General features: G+C 42.3%; 1 protein-coding gene across 1 annotated transcript; it reads right to left on the bottom strand.

The window, feature by feature from the left end:
• Positions 1 to 893: 893 nt before the first annotated feature.
• myo1ca (myosin Ic, paralog a) lies at positions 894 to 19,413 on the bottom strand. The gene is made up of 32 exons (XM_030781750.1): positions 19,396 to 19,413; positions 15,539 to 15,697; positions 15,286 to 15,401; positions 14,497 to 14,695; positions 14,221 to 14,301; positions 13,727 to 13,909; positions 13,441 to 13,539; positions 13,185 to 13,298; positions 12,896 to 12,967; positions 12,480 to 12,599; positions 11,414 to 11,496; positions 11,126 to 11,231; positions 10,860 to 10,940; positions 10,365 to 10,456; positions 10,061 to 10,155; positions 9,660 to 9,706; positions 9,260 to 9,340; positions 8,911 to 9,016; positions 8,656 to 8,773; positions 8,155 to 8,268; positions 7,345 to 7,421; positions 6,606 to 6,674; positions 4,555 to 4,639; positions 4,306 to 4,465; positions 3,697 to 3,780; positions 3,348 to 3,441; positions 3,166 to 3,224; positions 2,876 to 3,011; positions 1,980 to 2,050; positions 1,779 to 1,876; positions 1,331 to 1,430; positions 894 to 1,045 (listed from the first exon to the last, which is right to left on the bottom strand). Exons 1-32 carry the CDS (start codon positions 19,411 to 19,413, stop codon positions 1,016 to 1,018), a joined length of 3,147 nt encoding a protein of 1,048 aa, XP_030637610.1. The 3' UTR covers positions 894 to 1,015.
• Positions 19,414 to 20,721: the final 1,308 nt, after the last annotated feature.

The following is a 20,721-nucleotide window of genomic DNA, read 5'->3' as shown; positions in this document are numbered from 1 at the left end:
GCATTACATTTTTATTTATTTTTTTATTTTTTGCTTTTTATAGGTTGGTTAAATCAGTGATGGTGTTGTGTAAAACACTATATTGGCTTCAGTCAAAATCATTAAGCTGAAGAGAAAAACTACAGACAAGTGTGAGGAAACTACCTAAAAATTTGACAGCTGATGGACAGATGAGGAAAGTGAAGCCTCTGAAATTACATTACAGCTTAAGACTTGGCATATCCACGGGAAATTCTACACTATGAATATTCAAAAGGAGGAGGCACCATCGAGACTCTGGATTGGCCCATAAAAAAAAATGATTAAAAAAAAAAAGTAACAGGCATCTGAATCATCTGCATCTGTGGATTTGTAATTATATCATTTGCCATTTAAAGTGAAGATTTCTATTTGCATGTAAAATGAATCCAGTGAGTTAAAGTAGACTTAACAATTAAGCTAAAGCAGAACTCAAACTCTCAGACCTCAACATTAGTACATTTAGCCTCAAAATCATTTCAGATACATATTGTGAGTCAGTGTAGGAACAACAAACATCTCTTCTCCCCATTTTTTCCTTCCTCCATTGTCAAATGCAAGGAAAAAAATAATACCTAGGAAATATCTTGGTAGAGAAAACCCAAACCTAAACAATACACGTTTTTTCCAACTTGTACAAGACTTTTCTAGTTTGTGGAGCTTGTGCTTGATGGAAAACATTTACTTATGACCAAAAAAAATATATTTGAAGAAACTTTTGAATTGATAAGAACAAATAACAGTGCTTATTTTTTTTAATTAGTCTTGTTAACAGAGAACATTAACTTAATGAGTAAAACAAACAAAACACTCTTAAATTCATTTGTCTATAGTGCCAAAAGTAGCAGTATATTTTAATTAAACAGCAGACACTAAGCTCATTAAAAGCTATCTTAGTGTGGCTCTGTGTTGTGATTGGCTGAAGCATATCTGGTAAGAATGATTGGTCCACTGGGAAAACTCCTCTTCATAGTGGGCTGTGAGTGGCTGACCACACTCACGCTCTGGTGTTTAGCCGTGGTGCAGTCTGAAAAATAGCCGTCGTTATTTTAGTCATTAATTAAGCAGCTCTCTACCCTCTTCTATCTTTCCTTGGTTTCTTTCTTTCTCTCTTTCACCTTCACACCCCATTTCCTCTTTCATTATCAATTGAACTGCCACAATTAATGGCTAACTGTATTCGCCTTACTTTCAACATAAATGTAAAGCAAGACAAATGCGTATATGACAATGAGTTGCATATGACAGTCAGTCTAAACCTGAGCAGGTGATTAGTTAAAACAAAGGGAATGTGTCTTTCTTTCTCCCTCACCACAGACAGGTGCCCGTTCTTTGCCTTGACCACTCTCAGCTCTGCTCCACATATGAAGTCAATCACGCCCTCTTTTCCTCGTGCAACCGCAAACTTAATACTGCATACAGGAGAGGAGAAGCCAGGAGAGGAGAGGAGAAGAGAGGAGAGGGGACGTCAGGAGAGGAGAGGTCAAGAGAGGAGAGGTCAGGAGAGGAGAGGAGAAGTCAGGAGAGTAGGGGAGAGGAGAGGAGAGGAGAGGAGAGGAGAGGAGAGGAGGGAGAGACAGTGGAAAGTTGCTGATAAAACATGCAATAGCTGAAATATTGTATCATAAATATTGCTAATGCTAACACTTTCATTTTCATCACTGAATGTCTTTCAGTTCCCCAAGAGCGTCGCACACACACACAAATGCACACAGACACACAGATAAACAGACACACAGACGCACACACAAACAACACACCTGTCTTGGCTGATATTGACACTGTTGATCATGTCAGCCATTATGGCCAACTTTGTCACTGTCTCGATTACATGATCACATTGAAGAACGAGGTCACCCTGAAGGTCACAGATCAAAGGTCAAGCCAATGTAGCATAGCCAGTAAAACCACAGAATGTAGCATGTGTCTCAGTTTTTCTTTTATTTTCTTTTTGCTTTTACCTTCTGTTTACTGTCGGTAGTAGGCACGTGTAGGACAAAGAAGCCATCGCTAAGACAACCTAAAGAGATTCCTGCAAAGTATTGCAAACTAAAAGCTTACAAAATTATAAAGGAGTTAAAAAGACAATTAAAGATGGACATTCCAGGCTGCTTTCTAACACTCACAGTGATAAAGACTGGAAAAACCTATACTAATCATTTCAATTCAGTAGGGTTTCATACTCTAATGCCGTACACAGAGAGATTTGCTTACATGAAGCATGAGATGTTCTGTCTTCAATTTCTTTTCCTTCTACATTATTTTACTCATTACTGATGGCTGATGATTCTCTACTAATGAGGAATGAGTGTGAGACACACATACAATAACTCATACATATACATGATACATGGGTATCATCTGAGTTTTTTCCGATATCGGTGCTAAAACGATACTTCTGAAACAGTGCCGGTGCCTTAATGGTGCATGAACCGATACTTTAAAAAAAAAAAAGCACAAAACGAAGGCTGACGGCATTAAAGAACGTCTTTTTTATTTCTAAGGCAAATTTTAACCTTTTCTTTATTTCTATGGCAAAATTTAATACTTCTTTTGCCTGTAACATCCATTTCTTAGGACCAGAGGGCAAATATTTTAATCGACAGCTCAGGCATTTAAGTGGCACCAAAATGAGGCACGGAAATCTGCGTTGCGATTTCATCCAGTAGATACCAATCATATGGGAACCGGTGCCATATTGCCACCGGGTTTCCATACCCAACCCTACTCATACAATAACTGAATCAAATGATAATGTCATATTGTGTTTCTATGACAACAGTGTAATATGGTTATGATCTAGTGGAAGGGTTATAAATACCATCAGGACTGTACAGGAGTGGTGATAAAAACTCACCTAGTAAAGCGCTGTACTCAATGCGCTGTTTGACTTTGGCCTCCTGGACCAGAACCGCCGCCGACCCTGTCAATAGCAGCTGACGGGCCCGTGCTCGGTAGCCATGACGATCATATTTAGTGACAGCAACTCCATACTGAGAGAGAGAGAGAGAGAGAGAGAGAGAAAGGTGAATGAGAGAGATAGATGGCTTTAAATAGTCTAGTACACAAAGAAGAGTACCAATACACTCTCTCTCTCACACACACACACACACCCACACACACATACAGTTCACTCACAGGACTCACCTTTACTTTGTTGTCACTTCCAAGAGTCTGCAGCACTTTCAGGTTGATCTCCTCATTCTCTATATACAGAATATCACAAATCACAAGATTATAAGTATAAAACAAACAGCTGCTGTTATACAGTCTGTGGGTGGGTGTGTGTGAGTGTGTGTGTGTGCGTGTGTGTGTGCAGATGACCCTACCTAGCCTCGTGGCCACGAACAGTCTGGGTACACTCTGAGGGTAACAGTCCTTCCGACCTTTAAAGATTTGACTGGCAATAACTTTCTGTTCCAGCTGCAGAGAGAAAGGGAGGTAGGGAGAGAGAGAGAGAGAGAGAGAGAAAGAGAGAGAGAGAGAGAGAGAGAGAGAGAGAGAGAGATGGAAACAGAGATGGAAACAGAGAAAGACAGAAAGAGGGAGAAGAGCAAAATAGGGAGAGAGAAAGAGTGAGAGAGAGAGATAGAAACAGAGAGAGATTGAGTAAGAGTTAGTATATGTCATGAATCATCAATGTATGTGCATGTGTGTGTGTTTCTGTGTATTTCATACCTGATTCTTCCACTCAGGTTGGATTCTCCTGCAGTAATCATTCACCAGGTTTCGGATGCACAGTCTGTGCAGGTGTGCTGAGGCCTGGGGAAAGGCAGAGAAAAGGGCTGTAGAGCTCTCTGGGCTTGCACTTAGTCCATGCAGATTTATGAGGACATGTAGCTGTTTACTTGTGAGTAGCAGTGAGGCTGGAGGTGTTCTCAGTAACACTATTCAGCCAATTAAACACAACAATCTTTTAATTGCAAAACATAGGTGTCCACTCCATTTCTTACACTGGGCACAGTTATGTACCCTTACCCTAGTGGGTTACACAACCCTCACGGGGAACCAGAGTTTCATATAGACATGTATGCTAAAAACATCTCTCTCCCTTTCTCTCTCTCTCTTTCTCTCTCTCTCTCTCACTCAGACATACATAGGTTCAGTCTTGGTTCAATTCAGTCTTGGAACTGGAGATCTACTCCAAACAGAATATGGAACACTATAGGGGTGTCAACTTCACCAAATACAAAAGTGTGTGTGTGTACGCACATATACATGTGTGTGGAGACACATGTGTATGGCTGTGAGCATGAACGTGGGTGCCTGTGTGAGCAGCTGCATTACCTCGGTGAGTGCAGGTGGTGGTCTTGGCCAGGTTTTGTCTAAAACATTCTTGGGCAGGTTCCTCTTCACACTCATGATGAAGGAGAAACGCACGTGGTCCAGGAAGTACTCGTTGTCAGGACCACGTGGCTCATGCCGCAAGATGAAGCCTTTGATGAAGCTGAGTGTGTGGGAAGAGAGAGACGTCATATTAATATAACTTCAAATTATATGAATATAGGTCTAAGAGAGACACACACACACACACACTTGCGTATGGTGTCTGCTGCTTCCCTGCGGCGTTTGGCTTTTCTGCGTCCCTTAACACCCCTCCACCAAGACTGAATCACAATCACTGTGGGGAGAAAGAAACTTAGTAAGACTCACTCACTCACACACACACACACACACACCACACAAGTACATCAGCATGTGCACAATCTCTTTTGAGTCTTTTCACACCAGAACTGAAAAGGGTGACAAAGGCTCCAGTGCTTTCCAGGTGTATCAGATGAACTGTGCCTCCCATCAGCTGCTTGTGTTGTTTTCTACTACCTGTTAACTTGCTGCTTTTGCTATTATGCATCTACAGTATAGGCTAGTGTAAATCTTAGACCTCATCTAAAACTTAAAGTTTCTGATTGGGTAATGAGGTTATCAGCAAGTCTCATTGGGCGGCATGCAATGTTTTACAGTCTTGTCGGTCAGTGTGGTATAGTGTCATTCACAGAATACCAAAGGCTTGTGAGGAAGAATGTTATATACTCCAAAAACACTATCAATGTTTGCCTTCACTCAAAGCCAGAACAGAAAGCCTGCTATTTTGTACTATGCAGTGAGAGGGAAACTCCTTCCTTGGAATGGTGCACAAATGACATTTGATGCAAAATCTCATCCCCCCGTTCCATGTTACAGTGGAATTTTCATAGTCTAATTGTGAATTTTCACAATGCAAACAGCTCTGTCTCTTTTCAGTTCTCAGCACAACACACAGACATGACCAAGAGAGAAGTTCTCCTCACTTACACCAGAGCTGACCACTCTTAGGTTTTAGTTTTCTTTTCTGGTGTTGCAAGCATCTTTCTGTTTTCTTTCGGTTCGGTTAGTATTTGATCCTTTTTTGTTGTCGTTGTTGTGCTAGTCTGGTTCTTTAACATTGTGTATAATTGCAAAAAAAAAAAAAACACGCAGTCATGCTTTCCCGTGTGGTCTGTATAGTTCTCTTTCTGTTCTGTTAATGTGGTCCAATTTGTTCTCAGATGTAAAGTCCACGTGAATGAACATTATTATTCATTCACGTGGACTTTTATTAAGTTATAATGGCCCGCTCGCTGCACGTTCTCCCGCTTATTACACGGCTACTCACCACAGGAATCAAAAAGTTCACCCAAAATATTGATTTTAAAATGATTTTATTGATTTAAAAATTATTTTATTGCTTCCACTAAAAAATATAGTTCCACAGCAACGGTCTGTTATACAAAGCAGTGGTCTGCTATACAGAAATAACAGACCATAGAATGCCATAATTGACCAATCGGAATCGAGTATTCAACAAAGCTGTGTAACAAATTCCTTTAATTTTCTCTTTATTGGGTGCCTATCATTGTAACAAAAGCCATTCAGGGCTTGATTCACATGTGGTTTAAAGTAAGAGGAACCTAGCTTCCTAAAAAAAAAAAAAAACCTTACAATATGGAGTTTCCATCAGCCCAAATATTTGTGGTTCACATGGTAAGTCAGTGGGGTTTCCACCGGTCTTAGTTTTACTAGAAAGCATTTCTGTAGCCATGCCCTGCTTGGTCACACGGTTCAGGGTGTTCAACGTCTCATTTCATAAGCAGTAATGACTTTAGAAAGGGGTATTAAACACTATGTTCATAATCAGTCATGTAGCTTCACTGGTTAAGATATTCAATAAACTGGATGCTAACCACTTTTTTCCACAATCCCTCGACAATCCCTTTCATAATCCCTCCTGCAGAGTGAGCGGGTAGGACTATTACTACTCTTCCTCTACTACTACTCGAAAGACGACATCTCAAGCTCTCTAGGAGGTACACACCATGCAGTGGTCCTGCCATGATTATGCAGTGGTCCTACAGTTGTTATGCCGCGGTCTTACAGTGGTAATGCAGTGGTCTTACAGTTGTCCTACAGTTGTTATGCAGTGGTCTTACAGTGGTAATGCAGTGGTCTTACAGTGGTCCTACAGTTGTTATGCAGTGGTCTTACAGTGGTAATGCAGTGGTCTTACAGTGGTCTTACAGTTGTTATGCAGTGGTCTTGCAGTGGTAATGCAGTGGTCCTGCCATGCTTACCTGCATGCCGAATGCGTTGGTATTTGGCTCGCTCTCTGTAGCCTCTCCAGGACTTTTGCAGTGTGATGACTGTGCAAGGGAGAAAAGAGGGGGATCAGTGGCAGCGACAAACCAGCTGCGTCAGTGTGTGTACAACAACCAACTCACAAAGCCCTCTGCACTCCCTGCAATGTTTCATCACTTTATGATCGAACATCAGGAAACTGTCACTGCATGTAAAAAAATCAGTGATCATGTGCAAAACAATAACACAACCGGTCTATAACCTAATTGACTAACTTAAGACGGATCCATAACATTTTCAAATAACCTAAGACTGGTCCATAACATTTCCAAATAACCTAATGTAGGACTGTCATATAACATTACCCAATGACCTAGCCTAAGACTTCTCCATAACATTCCCCTGTAACCTAAAACTCATCCATAACTTTACCCACTAACCTAAGACTGATCCATAACATTATCCAATAACCAAAAGCTCCTCCATAACATTACCCAATAACCTAAGACTGATCCATAACATTACCCAATAACCTAAGACTGATCCATAACATTACCCAATAACCTAAGACTGATCCATAACATTACCCAATAACCTAAGGCTGGTTCATAACATTACCCAATAACCTAGAACTGGTGCATAACATTATCCATACAGTGACAGTATTGGGTAGTATTATCACCCTCATTGTCATCATCTTCATCATCATCATCTCTATTCTACTTCATTTTTTACCAACTGTCTGTTTCTGTGCTTCTCGGGCGTCCTCGGTAAAAAACAGAGTTTTGGGAAAACGAATGAAGATTTTGGACCTATAATGAGAGAGAAAAAGAGAAAGCAAATGTGAATAAGAGAGAGAAAGGGAAAAACAGGAACCAAGAGTTTTACAGGGAAGTGCAAATACATGTAGGGTTGGATTTTCTTAAGGTTGTTATGGAGTTTTAGTAAGCGTCAAGTTGTGAGCATATGCAGAAATCTGATTTGATCTGATTCGCCAAGCTGGTATCCCAGAGGCATGTTGGTTTTAAACTGGTGACAGTTGTTTTTGCACAGTGCTAAAATTAATATGCAATATTGGACATTCCTGCGGAACTGCCAGCTCTTTTGAGAGGGAACAGCAAAAAATCAGGGGCTTGGTATTATGCAAATGATTGCATTTGTGCGAACTTCCAAGCACCACAAAATTACACCAGCGAGATGAGCATAGCACAAAACTGAGAAAATGTTTATCATTTTTTATTCAAAACCCTGAGGTAAAATCAGTGTAGTAGACCTAACACTGAGTCATGTCAAAGACTGGACCCAATTAGAAGAAATGGGAAAAGTTACAGCTTTCTGAGAGTGTAGTGGGGAAAGATTTAGTGAGGTTATTGTGTGGGTGTGTGAGACAGTGGTAGCTCACTGATAGCTGATGGGTTTAATCAGTACATTTCACTCCCCTTCCCTCTTTCTGTCTCTACAACAAGTCCTTCACAGGCATGATTGAAACTGTCTGTAATACACTGATAATAATGCAGTTCTAACAGAAACATTCAGGACTCTCACCTGCCCAGTTGGTACTCCTCAGGTTTGTAGCCCAGGTGTTTGACAAGAGTGGACACTCCATCCACAAGCTTGCCTTCCCAGTTAGGCCAAGTCTCAGGACACAGACACTTATATCTGTCCAAAGGCAAAGAGATACACACGGACTCAGATACATTAGATCACTGGTCAGTAACATCACCCTGCAACCTAACCTAAGGAGCAAAATACTTCCCTGTATTCTGACTCAGATATATTATTTGCACACACACGTGTGTGTGTGTGCGTGTGCGAGTGTGTGTGTGTATGTGTGTGTGTGTTTGTGTATGTGCATGCACAGGTGTGTTTATGTGTGTGTGTGTTTGTGTATGTGCATGCACAGGTGTGTTTATGTGCTTGTGTCTGTGTGTGTGTAAATAAATGGACAGATGGATGGATGGATGGATGGATGAAGTGATGGATGTAGAGACAAACAGAGAGAGCGAGAGGGAGAGAAACAGAGAGAAAGATGTGTAGAAAAGTGACCTCTGTAGAAAGGCCTCATAGTGTCGTCGGTAGGCAAACCCAGCTCGTCTGACTCGAAGATTCTCCATCAAACCCAAATACTTCACCTGATGCCTGACTAAGACCTCATCAAACCGACCTACAGAGAGACGAAGCCGTTGGGAGTTAGACATATCACAGTATTTCAAAGAACATGAGTACATTTCAGGTCTGGTGTAAATAAACACACAAACTCTCTCTATTCTCTCTCTCTCTCTCTCTCTAACACAAACGCACCTGACTGCTTGGCATCGTTGGGTTTAATGCAGCGTATGTATGACGGCTCCTTAGACATGAGAATCTCCATCAGTTTGGCCAAACTCAGCTTAAACTGGGTAGCGGCCTGATAAAGCAGATAAAACACAGTTTAGTGTGTATGTGTGTGTGTGTACATGCGTGCATGTGGTGGTGTGTGCATGCGTGTGTCTGTGAGTTTGTGCATGTGCAAGTGTATGAGGGGGACAGAATTCCTCCCTGATTCATTTTCGATTTGACTGTGAACTTGGCATGTGTTTGTGCATTTGTTGTTACATGCGTGGGAAAGCGTGTGTATATATGCATTTGTGTGTGTTCACATGTGTCATACCGTCTCGGGTCGTTTCTGGTCAGTCAACTCTTCTCTGTGGAAACACTGACTCATAATTGGATTCCCTGATTTACACATGACCTATGTCGTGAGAACATGATGTTAAACACTCACGTAACCATGCACACACACACACCCACACAAATCTATACAGACATTAAACACACAGCGAGGAAATTCTTCAGACGGTACAGTAGAGAAGTAGAGTGATTTTGTGGTTTAAGTCCTTGCTTCCTCTCCTTATTTAAATATGTGGTTATAACCTCTCACTTCCCTTTTTTCACACAAACTCATGGACGGTCTCCCATTTACCGTGACACTTGCAAACACAGCGGAAAGAGGAAATCCCTCCAAGTGCACAGTACACACACACAGACACACACATCCTAAGAGTCCTCACCTCTTTTAGGTTCCTATATAGGAGGTCATTGTTTTTGTCCAGGAAACCTTAAACAAAAAAATGACAACAATAACTGAAATTATACCTGACAACTAAACTATAAATGAATGGCTGGATTAATGGATGCATGGATCAAACTCTTACAAGGTTCATAAAGGTTAAACAGCTAATGTCACATGACAACAGGCTGGAATATGCATAGTGTTAATAACACAGCGAACTTTCAAGTCAAACACATTGGACTGTGGATTATTTAAATGGCCAATTACTGCCAGAAACAAAAGTAAAACAAACAAAAAAAAAACAGGTAGCCCATGATTTTTGAAACGGTCTGTATGTAAACCACAGACAAATGAGTGGAGAGACATACAGACGGATGGAAATAGAATGGCTCTCCTCACCATTGACGTTGTAGTTGACTTCTCCTGCATAGTGCAGCAGCCTAAACTCCTCCCGCCCCACTGCCTTACGAGTCTTCCCATTGGCCAGTTTATGTCTGGAACACAACCAATTAGCCATAAAACTGAGAGACAGAGTAGAAAATAGTAGATTACATGTTTATTTTGTATTATTGTGTGTGCGTGTGTGTGTCTGTGTGTGTACCATGCATGTGTGCATGTGTGTGTGTGTCTGTGTGTGTCCATGCATGTGTGCATGTACGCGTGCGTGTGTGTGGGGGTATGTGTATGGGACAGGAGTACTAACGTAACAAAATGGGCATGGCCCCCTAGAGTGTCCTCCAGCTTCTCTAGAAAGGTGATGTCACTGGCATCTCCTGGCCTTAAGCACTCCTCATCCTGAGAGAGAGAGAGAGAGAGAGAGAGAGAGAGAGAGAGAACGAGATCGAGAGACGGAGCGAAAGAGAATGTGCAGTGAACTGTGATTCTAGGTTAGGGAAAGCACAGCACAAGTGCAGTGGGGAGAGTTCTGCTGATATCACAGAGATGAAGAGAACTGAGTAAAAGAGCATCATTTTCATGTCTCACCCATCTGTTACTGTTATGTACAAGCACCACAGAGAGGAAAAAATACTGACGCTTGAATGGATAAACAGACAGAAAGACAATGAAGCAGAAAGACAGGTGGGCAAACAGACATAAAAACTAATAGAGACAATTCAAGAGCTGGTCAGAAACACTGAGAATGACTGACAGACAAGTGAACGGACAGAGACACAGACAGACCGGCGTGAAAACTCACCAGAATAGCAATGATGCCTTTGTGTTTCTCCTCCACGAGATCACAGATGATCTTGTTGTTGAAGTATTCCACTGTCTCCCACTGTTAAGCACAAGCATATGCACATGTACCAGACTGTTACAACTTTAATTAAATTACACCCTATAACACTGCAAGACTTTATGTTATTCCCACCAAGGGAAAAATGTGTGCCAGGCACTGAAAGCTAAACACATGCTAATAAACATGGATGCAACAAACTGACAAACACACACACACATACACACCGCAATGCCCTCGGCGTCATATTCCTCTTGTTCACTTTTCAGGGTGAGTTCGATGAAAAGCTGCTGAAGCTTCTCGTTGCAGTAGTTTATGCAGAACTGCTCAAAACTACAAAGAAAGTCAGGGAGAGAGGGAGAGAGAGAGAGAGAAAGAGAGAGAGAAAGAAATGCAGATGATGAACAATATGTATGGGAGGTAAAGTGAGAGAGAGAGAGAGAGACAGAGACAGAGACAAAGACAGAAACAGAGACAGAGACAGAGAGCGTTCACAAGAGAACGCACTGACACACCTGTTGTGTTGGAAGACCTCAAAGCCATAGATGTCCAGCAGACCAATTACAGAGGAACTCTTACTAGAGAAGTATGGTTCATCCTGTATACAGACAGACAGACAGACACACACGCACACACACTTACATGAGTATGTGAGCACCAGAACAAAGAACTACAGTGATGACCCTCTAAATTTCAACTTGTCCACCAGGTGGCAGTGCAGCCAAAGATTGTCACAGACTGATTCTGCACGACTACATAACATGAGATCGACTGGAAGTCTTTTCATTACGAAGCTAAGACTAGCACTAAATCGATCTTAATTAAAGAGAGCTTGATACCAGTGTATTTATGCTGTTACTGAAACAAATGCGTAACAATTAGCTGTGCAATTACTCAAATGTATCTACATTAGTACAGGGCCGGCGCCACAGGGGGTCTCAGCTGTATTTTCTACCCCCAAACCCCTATAGCCCTATAGGGTTTTATGTACCTTATGTGAAAGCGCGGTTTGTTGTGCGTTTTCAAGAAATTTATTTATTAGATTTGAACCTCATGACAGGCTGTACGCGATGTGATTAAAAAAAGTTAAACCGTTAACACTCCAGCTAGTTTGCTAGCTAAATAGTTAGTTCAACTTGTGCCATCGCAATCTGTCCCAAATGTTCCTATTTCATATTATGGCCACATGACGCACCAACACGTGGAAAGGTAAAGCAGGGAATAGTTCGGATCTAGTGGAAACGCCACTTTGCCACCCGCATGATGAGATAAATGCAGAAATAGGCGTAGCAGGATGATAACCTACTGATTTACTATACCTACTCGCCATTTTAACTGCCCCCTCAATCACTTAGATGCATTGACTCTTTAACAAAGAGTCCGTGTGCCTAAAGAGAATCGGCATAAACGGGAAGCCCAGGCTTTCACTGTCAATAGTAAACATCCCCGTTAGCAAATTTCAGCTCATCGGAGTGCAGTAACTATACATCATTTCTCCTTTGTGAATCCTGAGTTCTAGTCTGAGATGATGAATACAGTTTGGAGTGATTACACGTCATGGGTGGGACAGTTAAAGTGGACCTTGAACGCCAGCGATTTGTTGATTTTCTCGACGAGCCAAGTGAAGGTGCGCCCGTAAATGGCTTTAGACAGAGCATCACGCGCAGAGAGAGCCTGCTCCAGACTTAACGGACTTATCATCTGAAAACACATACACACACACACACACAAGCTCAACAAACGTTTTCATATTTTGAAGACCCATATCTCTAAACCAACAGTGCCTTTATGCGACTATCTTTAAGCTAACAATGTATTTATGCTTACAATACCTTAAAGCTAACAATGTTTTATGCTAACAATATCTTAAATTAAACCGTGTATGTGTGCTAACAATACCTTAGAGCTAACAATGTTTTTATGCTTGAAGTATCTTTAAGATGACAATGTTTTATTTAATAATATAGGAATTACATGTGTCTGACAGACTCTCTCACCTCCTCTTCTTTTGCAACAATTTTCTTATGAGTTAGGGCTTCACTCAGATCTGACCCTTCCACTTTCAACAGCTGTTTAGCCAGAACAAAACAACTTGGTGTCAAACAGGACCAAGGGCATGTATGTGAGTTATTATGTTAAGACCACCAAAACTTAATTCAAGACCACACCACAAGCAGTTATCTTTGGGCTAAATTCACCCCAGACTGGTGCCTTTAGTAAAATTCACTACAAAGAAATTATCTTCGGTGAAATTCACCAGAGACTCGTCTCTTGGCTGGGGCTTACCTGTGACAGGTACCTAAGTTGAGTGTCTGTGGTTAAGTGAGTTTCTCCATATTCATTCTCTCCAAACTGCATGTTCCCCAAATGTAAAACACTGGCAACAATGTCCAGCAGCTCCTACAGAGAGAAAGGTGGACATTGAAATGGACAAAGAGTGAGAAAATATTGTACTTAACTACTCTCACTCTTTCTTTCTCACTCCGTGTGTGTGTGTGTGTGAGCGAGAGACAGAGAGAGAGAGACTGTGAGTGTATCTAACCTCAACTTCTTCCTCAGTGAAACCAATGACAGATAGAGCGTTGGTCATGATTCTCCAGCAGTTGCGATCATTTCTCGTGCTCACCCTTGGACAGTTACCCTATGAGAGATCACACACACACACACACACACATATCAAATACATACACATAAATACACAAAAATATGTTATGGTTCAGGTGTAGACTAGCTACAGTAGTCTCCTATGGCCAAGTGCAATAATATTCTTGTTGGACAGATTTAGCACCCACCCATCCACACACACACACATACACATAAACACACACCTTCACCAGGTAGTGGTAGTGCTGTGGATTGGTCTTTTCCAGGCCCAGTCTCTTCAGTAGTTGCTCATCTCCTCCCTCCAGTAGTTGGTAGAAGATATGGAAGTTTCTCTCTCCGTGATTCTGATGAACCACGCGAGACTTCTCCAGCAGATAGTTTAAAATGTGACCTCCGATGGGAGCACCCTAACACAGGGCAGAGGAAATTCACATTACTCTCACATTTCAAACAGTGGATATAAGACACAAGTATTGGCACATTTCCCTTCATTCATAGATATATATTGTTTGCAGGGGGACTTTTCTTCACTTGGACTCCACAGAGGAGATACGGATGATCTTTCACTTGAGGAGCGCACACACACATTATGGGCTGGGGCCAAACTTGATTACAAGGAATGCCAAGGAATGTAATGCGGAGTCTGTGGACAAAGACTGGAGCTGTTAAGCTGATCAGAGCCATTAATGTGTGGCCACTGAGAGACAGGCGCTTTCACCTTGTAGTCAAACTGAATGTCCATGTATTTGCCAAATCGGCTGGAATTGTCATTGCGCAGGGTCTTGGCGTTTCCAAAAGCCTGTGAACACCAAGAGAGCAATAGTTACCATACATATATGGGTGTATTATGGCTATATTATCTGTTTTTGTGAGTGTGTGTGTGTGTGTGAGTATGTTTGTGAGTGCGTTTGAGAATGTGTGTGTGTGTATATCTGCGTGTGTTTGTGTGTGTGTGTTTGTGAGTGTATGAGTGTCTTTCAGATGTCTCTCCCACCTCCAGTACTGGGTTAGAGTGTAGCAGTCTCTCTCTGATGGAGCTGGTATTTTGTCGGGTGGGGCAGGTGGTGGTGTAATACTGCAGGATCTTTTTGGATGCCTCTGTCTTTCCCGCTCCACTTTCACCCGAGATCAGGATGCACTGGTCTCTGCGTTCCGTACGCAATGCTCGGTATGAGTTATCTGCCAGTGCAAAACTGGAACAGAGGCACGTGAGTTCAAGATTGAAGTGTCAAAGATCCACACTGCAGAGTGTTACTGTTATAAGCTAAAATCCTTTGCTTTGAGAGTTAGGGTTTTAGTGTACAAGAGGAAAAATCAATATGGGTCTAAAAGGACCGTGAAGGCAATAAAACACTATAAAACAATAGAAAATGTGCAACACAGCTGTGGCAGGAGGGAACTGTTTAGAAGTTACTCAGTGGAACATATTGGCCCCAACCACAATGCACTGAGTCAGTCATTATGTAGTTTGGCAAACAACAGAGCCAGGATGGAGGGGGAGGTTATCATGCTGGTGTGTGTGTGTATGTGTGTGTCTGTGTATGTGTGTCTGTGTGGGGTAATGGAGAGTTGCCTCAGGGAACAATGTGATCCAGGCTCAGGAATCACCAGGAAAAGTGAGTCACTCTCAGAAAAATGGGCAGAATGTATTTTGGGATTCCCATGTCCTTCACACACACACGCACGCACACACACCCATATTCATGCTTGCCGCCATACACATGTACATGTACACACACACATATTCATGCTCGCAGATACAAACAAACACACACACACTTACATATGTGGTGAAATCTCATAGAAGTTGACACCCCTATAGCGTTCCATATTCTGTTTGGAGTAGATCTCCAGTTCCTTATATGGGTTCACTGACACCAAGACTGAACCTATGTATGTCTGAGAGAGAGAGAGAGAGAGCAGCTAAAATGTTTTTGGCATATATGGCCATCTGCATCTCTGAATAGGTGCCCTGTGAGGGTTGCTTTGCTGTGATTTCTCTTTTGCATGTGTGTGTGTGTGTGTGTGTATCTCACATAAATCAGGTTTTCTCTGTATCTGCGGCGGAGGTTCTCGATGAAGGCTGCCTCACTGGTGTAGTTCTCCAGCAGGAGGAAGTCCTGGACTCCCACCCGATCCCTGGCACTCAGGGCGCTCTCCATGACCAGACGGATCTTTCCCTCCACTTCCACCTCCTGCACGCAGAGAGAGAGAAGGAGAAATGAGGAGAACTGAAGGAAAGGAAATGCTACGGAGACAGAGAGATGGCAAATTCAAATACATGTTCCCAGTCTGAACAGCAGGGCACTTGCCCAAGAAGTTCCTCAGATGTTTTTTTATGTTTGGTTGTGTAGAGTTCATTTAGTTCAGACTGGAATGTAATCACAGGAGGCTGCAGTTACTAAACAGATAGTCTAAGTCAATCTGTATATTAAACCAGCATTATAACCCTCTTTGTCGACAGACAAACAATACAGCCAGTGTTAACTAAGGCACAGGAGTTCAAACTGACACATTTGTACATGTCAATATGACCATTGGAACTGTTATCACTGTTTGTCATTCAGAAATCTGTCTGTTTTAGTATATACAGTACACTTCCATTATATCACCCGATAGGACCTGTCCAATCCACAGATAGTGTGTGTGTGTGTGTACATATAAACTTCACACAGACAGATAGATAAACAAAGATCACACAAACAAACACACACAGTCACAGTGACTGAATCAATGTGGCTGTGATTACCTATATGCAAACTCAAAATGGCTAAAGAGATTCACAGACAAGCTGATTTCATGAGGAATCACACACACAAACTTTTAACACACACACACACACACACACACACACACACAGACATTAACCTAAGCATGCATGCTGTAAACAAACTCCGACAAACTCTCGAACACCAACACATACATGCAATAAATCAGTTAAAATATCAGTTAATGATTTAATTAACCCCTTTCATCCTGAATTATCCAGATCCATACATCCACAGGACGGTGAGAGAAAAAAAGAGAAAACACTCCTTGGTGAGCGATAAACAGCTTTTGGCACTCTCCCAGACACGTCTTCCTTTGGGGGTTGTTAAAACCTCATTAAGCTCGTTAGAAAGCTGTTATCTCTGAACTACTAAGAGGGAAAAAATCTTTGGAACAACAGTGGAGCAAAGCCAAGAGAACAGAGAGGAGGGAAATAAAGCCACGCACATCCACTCTGCCTGTCCACTGCTCCCCTACAGCATTGTTCTATCGCAACCCTCTTCAGGTGGCCTTCCTGTCCCTGGCTTTACACACACACACACACTCCAAAACAGGAACTATTACCACCAGCATACTTTGAATCCCCTCTGTCACACAAACTTGCAAACAAACACCCACTTGGATTCTCTCACAAAAATACTTATATCTTCACAAACACACACACACACACACACACACACCATACTTCCATATTTCCACACACACACCTTCCCTAACTGTTTGCTCAGATTTTCCAATGGCTAAAACAAAGTATCCCCCAGCTCCGACCCTATGCTGAGGTCAGGTTCTGGTCAGGTCATCCCAGGTCACACAAACCAAATGCTGTAACGGTATTGTGGGTAGTGTTGTTTTCCTTAAATTGATCACTGAGCACTGCTAAATGTTGAAATTTTTTTGAGATCCCACTTAAACCTGAGTGAGACGTTGATAACGTGGTTCTTCTGGCAAGGTCAGACTGACTGACTCCTCACACTCCCATCCAGTCTCACGCATATTCCTAAAGTTACAACTAGACGTATAACCTCACTATTTTCTTTCTTTCTTGTTCTTCTTTCTGTCTTGTTAACAGAGGAAGATGGGCCAGGCCTTGTTCTTCTTCCTGTCCTACCTTTTTCTGTTTTTCATCTTCACTCCATTAGCAGATCTCACAGTTAACACTGGCATGTTTACATTGGCTAAGTCTTTCCTTCCAACACAACTGCCATCCCCTCTCTCTCTCTCTCTCTCTCTCTCTCTCTCTCCCTCTCTCTCTCTCTCTCTCTGTCTTTCTTGCTCTGTCTGCAATGTTTCACAATTTGTTCCTCAACTGTGAGAAACATGTTCTCTCCATGATCACACATTAATTCATTCACGTTAATTTGAATATCCCCTATATTTCTCTACACTGGAGGGACAGCCTAAGGTTTAACTAAGGGGGATTTGCCAGTAAAAATATCCACTACTCAAGAGCAGCATATAACGCCTTCATTGTTTACTGTAATAGCTCGGAATATGAAATAGAATTTACTATCCTATTTTGTCTGAGTTTTAGACCAGCTCTGCACAGAGTTATACTACAGCTGGATTTGAGATATGAAAATATGAAAGGTGTCTATAGACTTCTGAGTGCTCTAGCTGGGCACTGGGTGCAGAGGAAGCTAGACATCGTGCTTAAAACAGTCCCATTCCCCATACAGAAGAAATAATCACTAGTACCGTAACTTACGTAATGTAACTGAAGTAAACAGCAAAACATCTACAAAGGTACAGACCAGCCCATATTCACAATGAGAGAAATATGAATCATGCCCATGTTTGTGCTATATACAGCCCTCTGACTTTAGACAGGAACTATAGCCCCTCAGCAGTGGGCTATAAGTTTAAGTTTCCATGACTACACACACACGCTGTGAACAGTGAGCAGTGAATTTGTCCTCTGCATTTAACCCACACAACAGACGCAGGAGCAGTGGGCAGCATTCCTCTGCGCCCAGAGAGCATTAGGGTTAAGTGCCTTGCTCAAGGGCACACAGCCATGGATGTTGGGCCTGGGAATCGAACCGGTCACAAGCCCGGTTCTCTAACCTTTAGACCACGGCTGCCCAACACAAGGAGAACATGCCGCCGAACATGCTACCCACTGCTCCACGTCCAATCAATGGCTACTGTAGTCCAGTGGAAGAGGCCTGCAAGTAAAATAGTCAGTAATATGATGCCAGTGTAAATGTCTATGAGTGGTATCATTTTAAAAAGATGAATTTGTGGTCTCTAATGCCATGCATAGAGGCATCGGAGTAAAATATGTTTTAAATGAGGTTGATAAATACTATATTCCCTAGTGGTCCCTGTGAACTGGCATGTGGATAGTGTAGTTTTATAATTAAATTGCAGGCAACTGGACTCTATAGACACTAGAATCCCTAAACAAAGCCCCATGAGTGCCATGGTCCCCAAGCAAAGGCATATGGGTGTTGTAGTCCTTAAACAAAGCCTTATGGGTGCAGTAGTTCTCAAGCAAGGCCTTATGGGTGCTGTAGTTCTCAAGCAAAGGCCTATAGGTCCTGTAGTACTTAACCAAAGGCATATGGGTGTTTTAGTACTTAAGCAAAAGCCTATGGGTGCTATAGTCCTCAAGCCAAGGCCAATGGGTGCTATAGTCCTTAAGCAAAGGCCTGTGGGTGCTGTAATCCCTATGTAAAGGCATGTGGGTAGTACAATTCCAGCTGCAGGCCTTGTGGGTAATGTGAGTAATAATGAGGCTTCGTTGTGGGATTTGGCAGCTGACTGTTACATCGGACTTCTCTAAGTTTATAGGACTCTTCCATATAAGGCCAGGTGCTCCACTTCACAGCCCAGTGGAGAGCACACTAAACTGGACGCTCACCAGTGTGAGGGTGGCTTACTCTCCTTTGAACAGCCAACACTGTATACTGTATTAAGAGCTGAAATGTCTAAGACAGCAGCAAGAACCAGAGCAGACTTGATAATCGTTCATCTGCTGAGTGTATGTATTTTTTACTGTGCACTACCTTGGTTAAGCCAGCAAAACACACACTAACACACACACGCATGCACACCCTCACACCACAAACAAACAAGGACAAATCTTGTTATGTAAAAACGTTGTCAAGACATTAAGTCTTACCCTGCCATGGTACCTCATCCTGCTCACTCCTTCCTCTCCCTCTCTTGCTCTCTCACTTTCCTCTTTCTCTCTCTTGTTCGTGGGGCGTCAATTAGCTCTTCAGTGCTGATTCGCAGCCTGTGTGTCAGTCTCTGTATTCAGTTCGCTGTCTGACCATCTGCCAGTTTCTGTGTGAGTGAGGATCTGTTAATCCACATCAGGGTCCCTTCTATACAGTCTCAAACACACACACAAACATGTGCACTGAACACCCTATCAGTTTTCCTTTTACATTTTCTCTTTCTCCCTCTCTCTCTCTCTCTTTCTCCCTCTCCCCAACTTCAGCTCCCTCTGTTCGTCTTCTCCTCTGTCACACCCTCTCTCTTTCACTCTCTCAGATATTCCCTCCCCCTCTCCCTTCCATTCCAAATAACTATGAGAGCAAAACACATTCACACACCCCTTATAAGACATAACTGAAAACACTGACTGGTTTATTCATTTTACTGTTTCACAAGAAGATTTAACTCCCCCCACCTCACTCTCCCTCCCTCTTTGTCTCTCTCTCTCTCTCATATGTTCTGTAGTACATCTGTCTTTCACTATTTCCCACTCTAGTTTTCTTCCTTTTTTTGTCCCTCCCTATCCATCTTTCCCTCTATAACTTGTTCTTTCCTGTCTGTTGCAGTTTCTTCCACATATTTTTATCTCGTTTGATTTTTCCTCAAGCAACGGTTGTTCACCAAAACAAAGACAGCTTTTCCACTCACGTTTCACACAGCTGGACTGAACCGTGTTTCTTCAAAAAGAAAAAAAAAAAAGGTGAGGAAAAGAAAGTAGAAAGTTATAAAGAAAGTATGCTGTTGGACCCGGTCCACAAATATGAGACGCTGTAAAAGGAATGAGTGAAAAAAAAAAAAAAGTCCTGGAAAAATTTGCTAATAGCTCAGACCGCTATCCTCTCATCGCAACCAGTATATGAAAATACAAACAAAAATCACATGACAACATCTGAGTGGCTACATTCTTTCTCTTCCCTGTTCCCACCCTTCTCTCTCCCTCTCATTCTCCTCCTCTGTCCCTCCCTTTTTTTCTTGCCTCTTCCTAGCTGTCACACGTTAGGACACAGTCACCAGCAAAATCATCTTGTGCCCGTTTATTTGACGTGCGTATTATTTAAGCTAGTCTCCATGTTGTCGGTACATATGTCACCTCATGCATCGTCACTCGTGACTTTTTTTTCTTTTCCCCTCCTTCACCGTCCTGTCCCTTCACCACGTCTGTCTAGACCTGAGGAATGTGGGAACTCTATTACAGACCCGTCTCTGGGGTAATCTCAATGCAATG

Source organism: Chanos chanos, chromosome 8 (genome assembly GCF_902362185.1).
Source record: "Chanos chanos chromosome 8, fChaCha1.1, whole genome shotgun sequence".
NCBI lineage: Eukaryota > Metazoa > Chordata > Actinopteri > Gonorynchiformes > Chanidae > Chanos > Chanos chanos.
The sequence above is the reverse complement of the archived record's forward strand: the minus strand, read 5'-3'. Positions and strand labels throughout refer to the sequence as shown.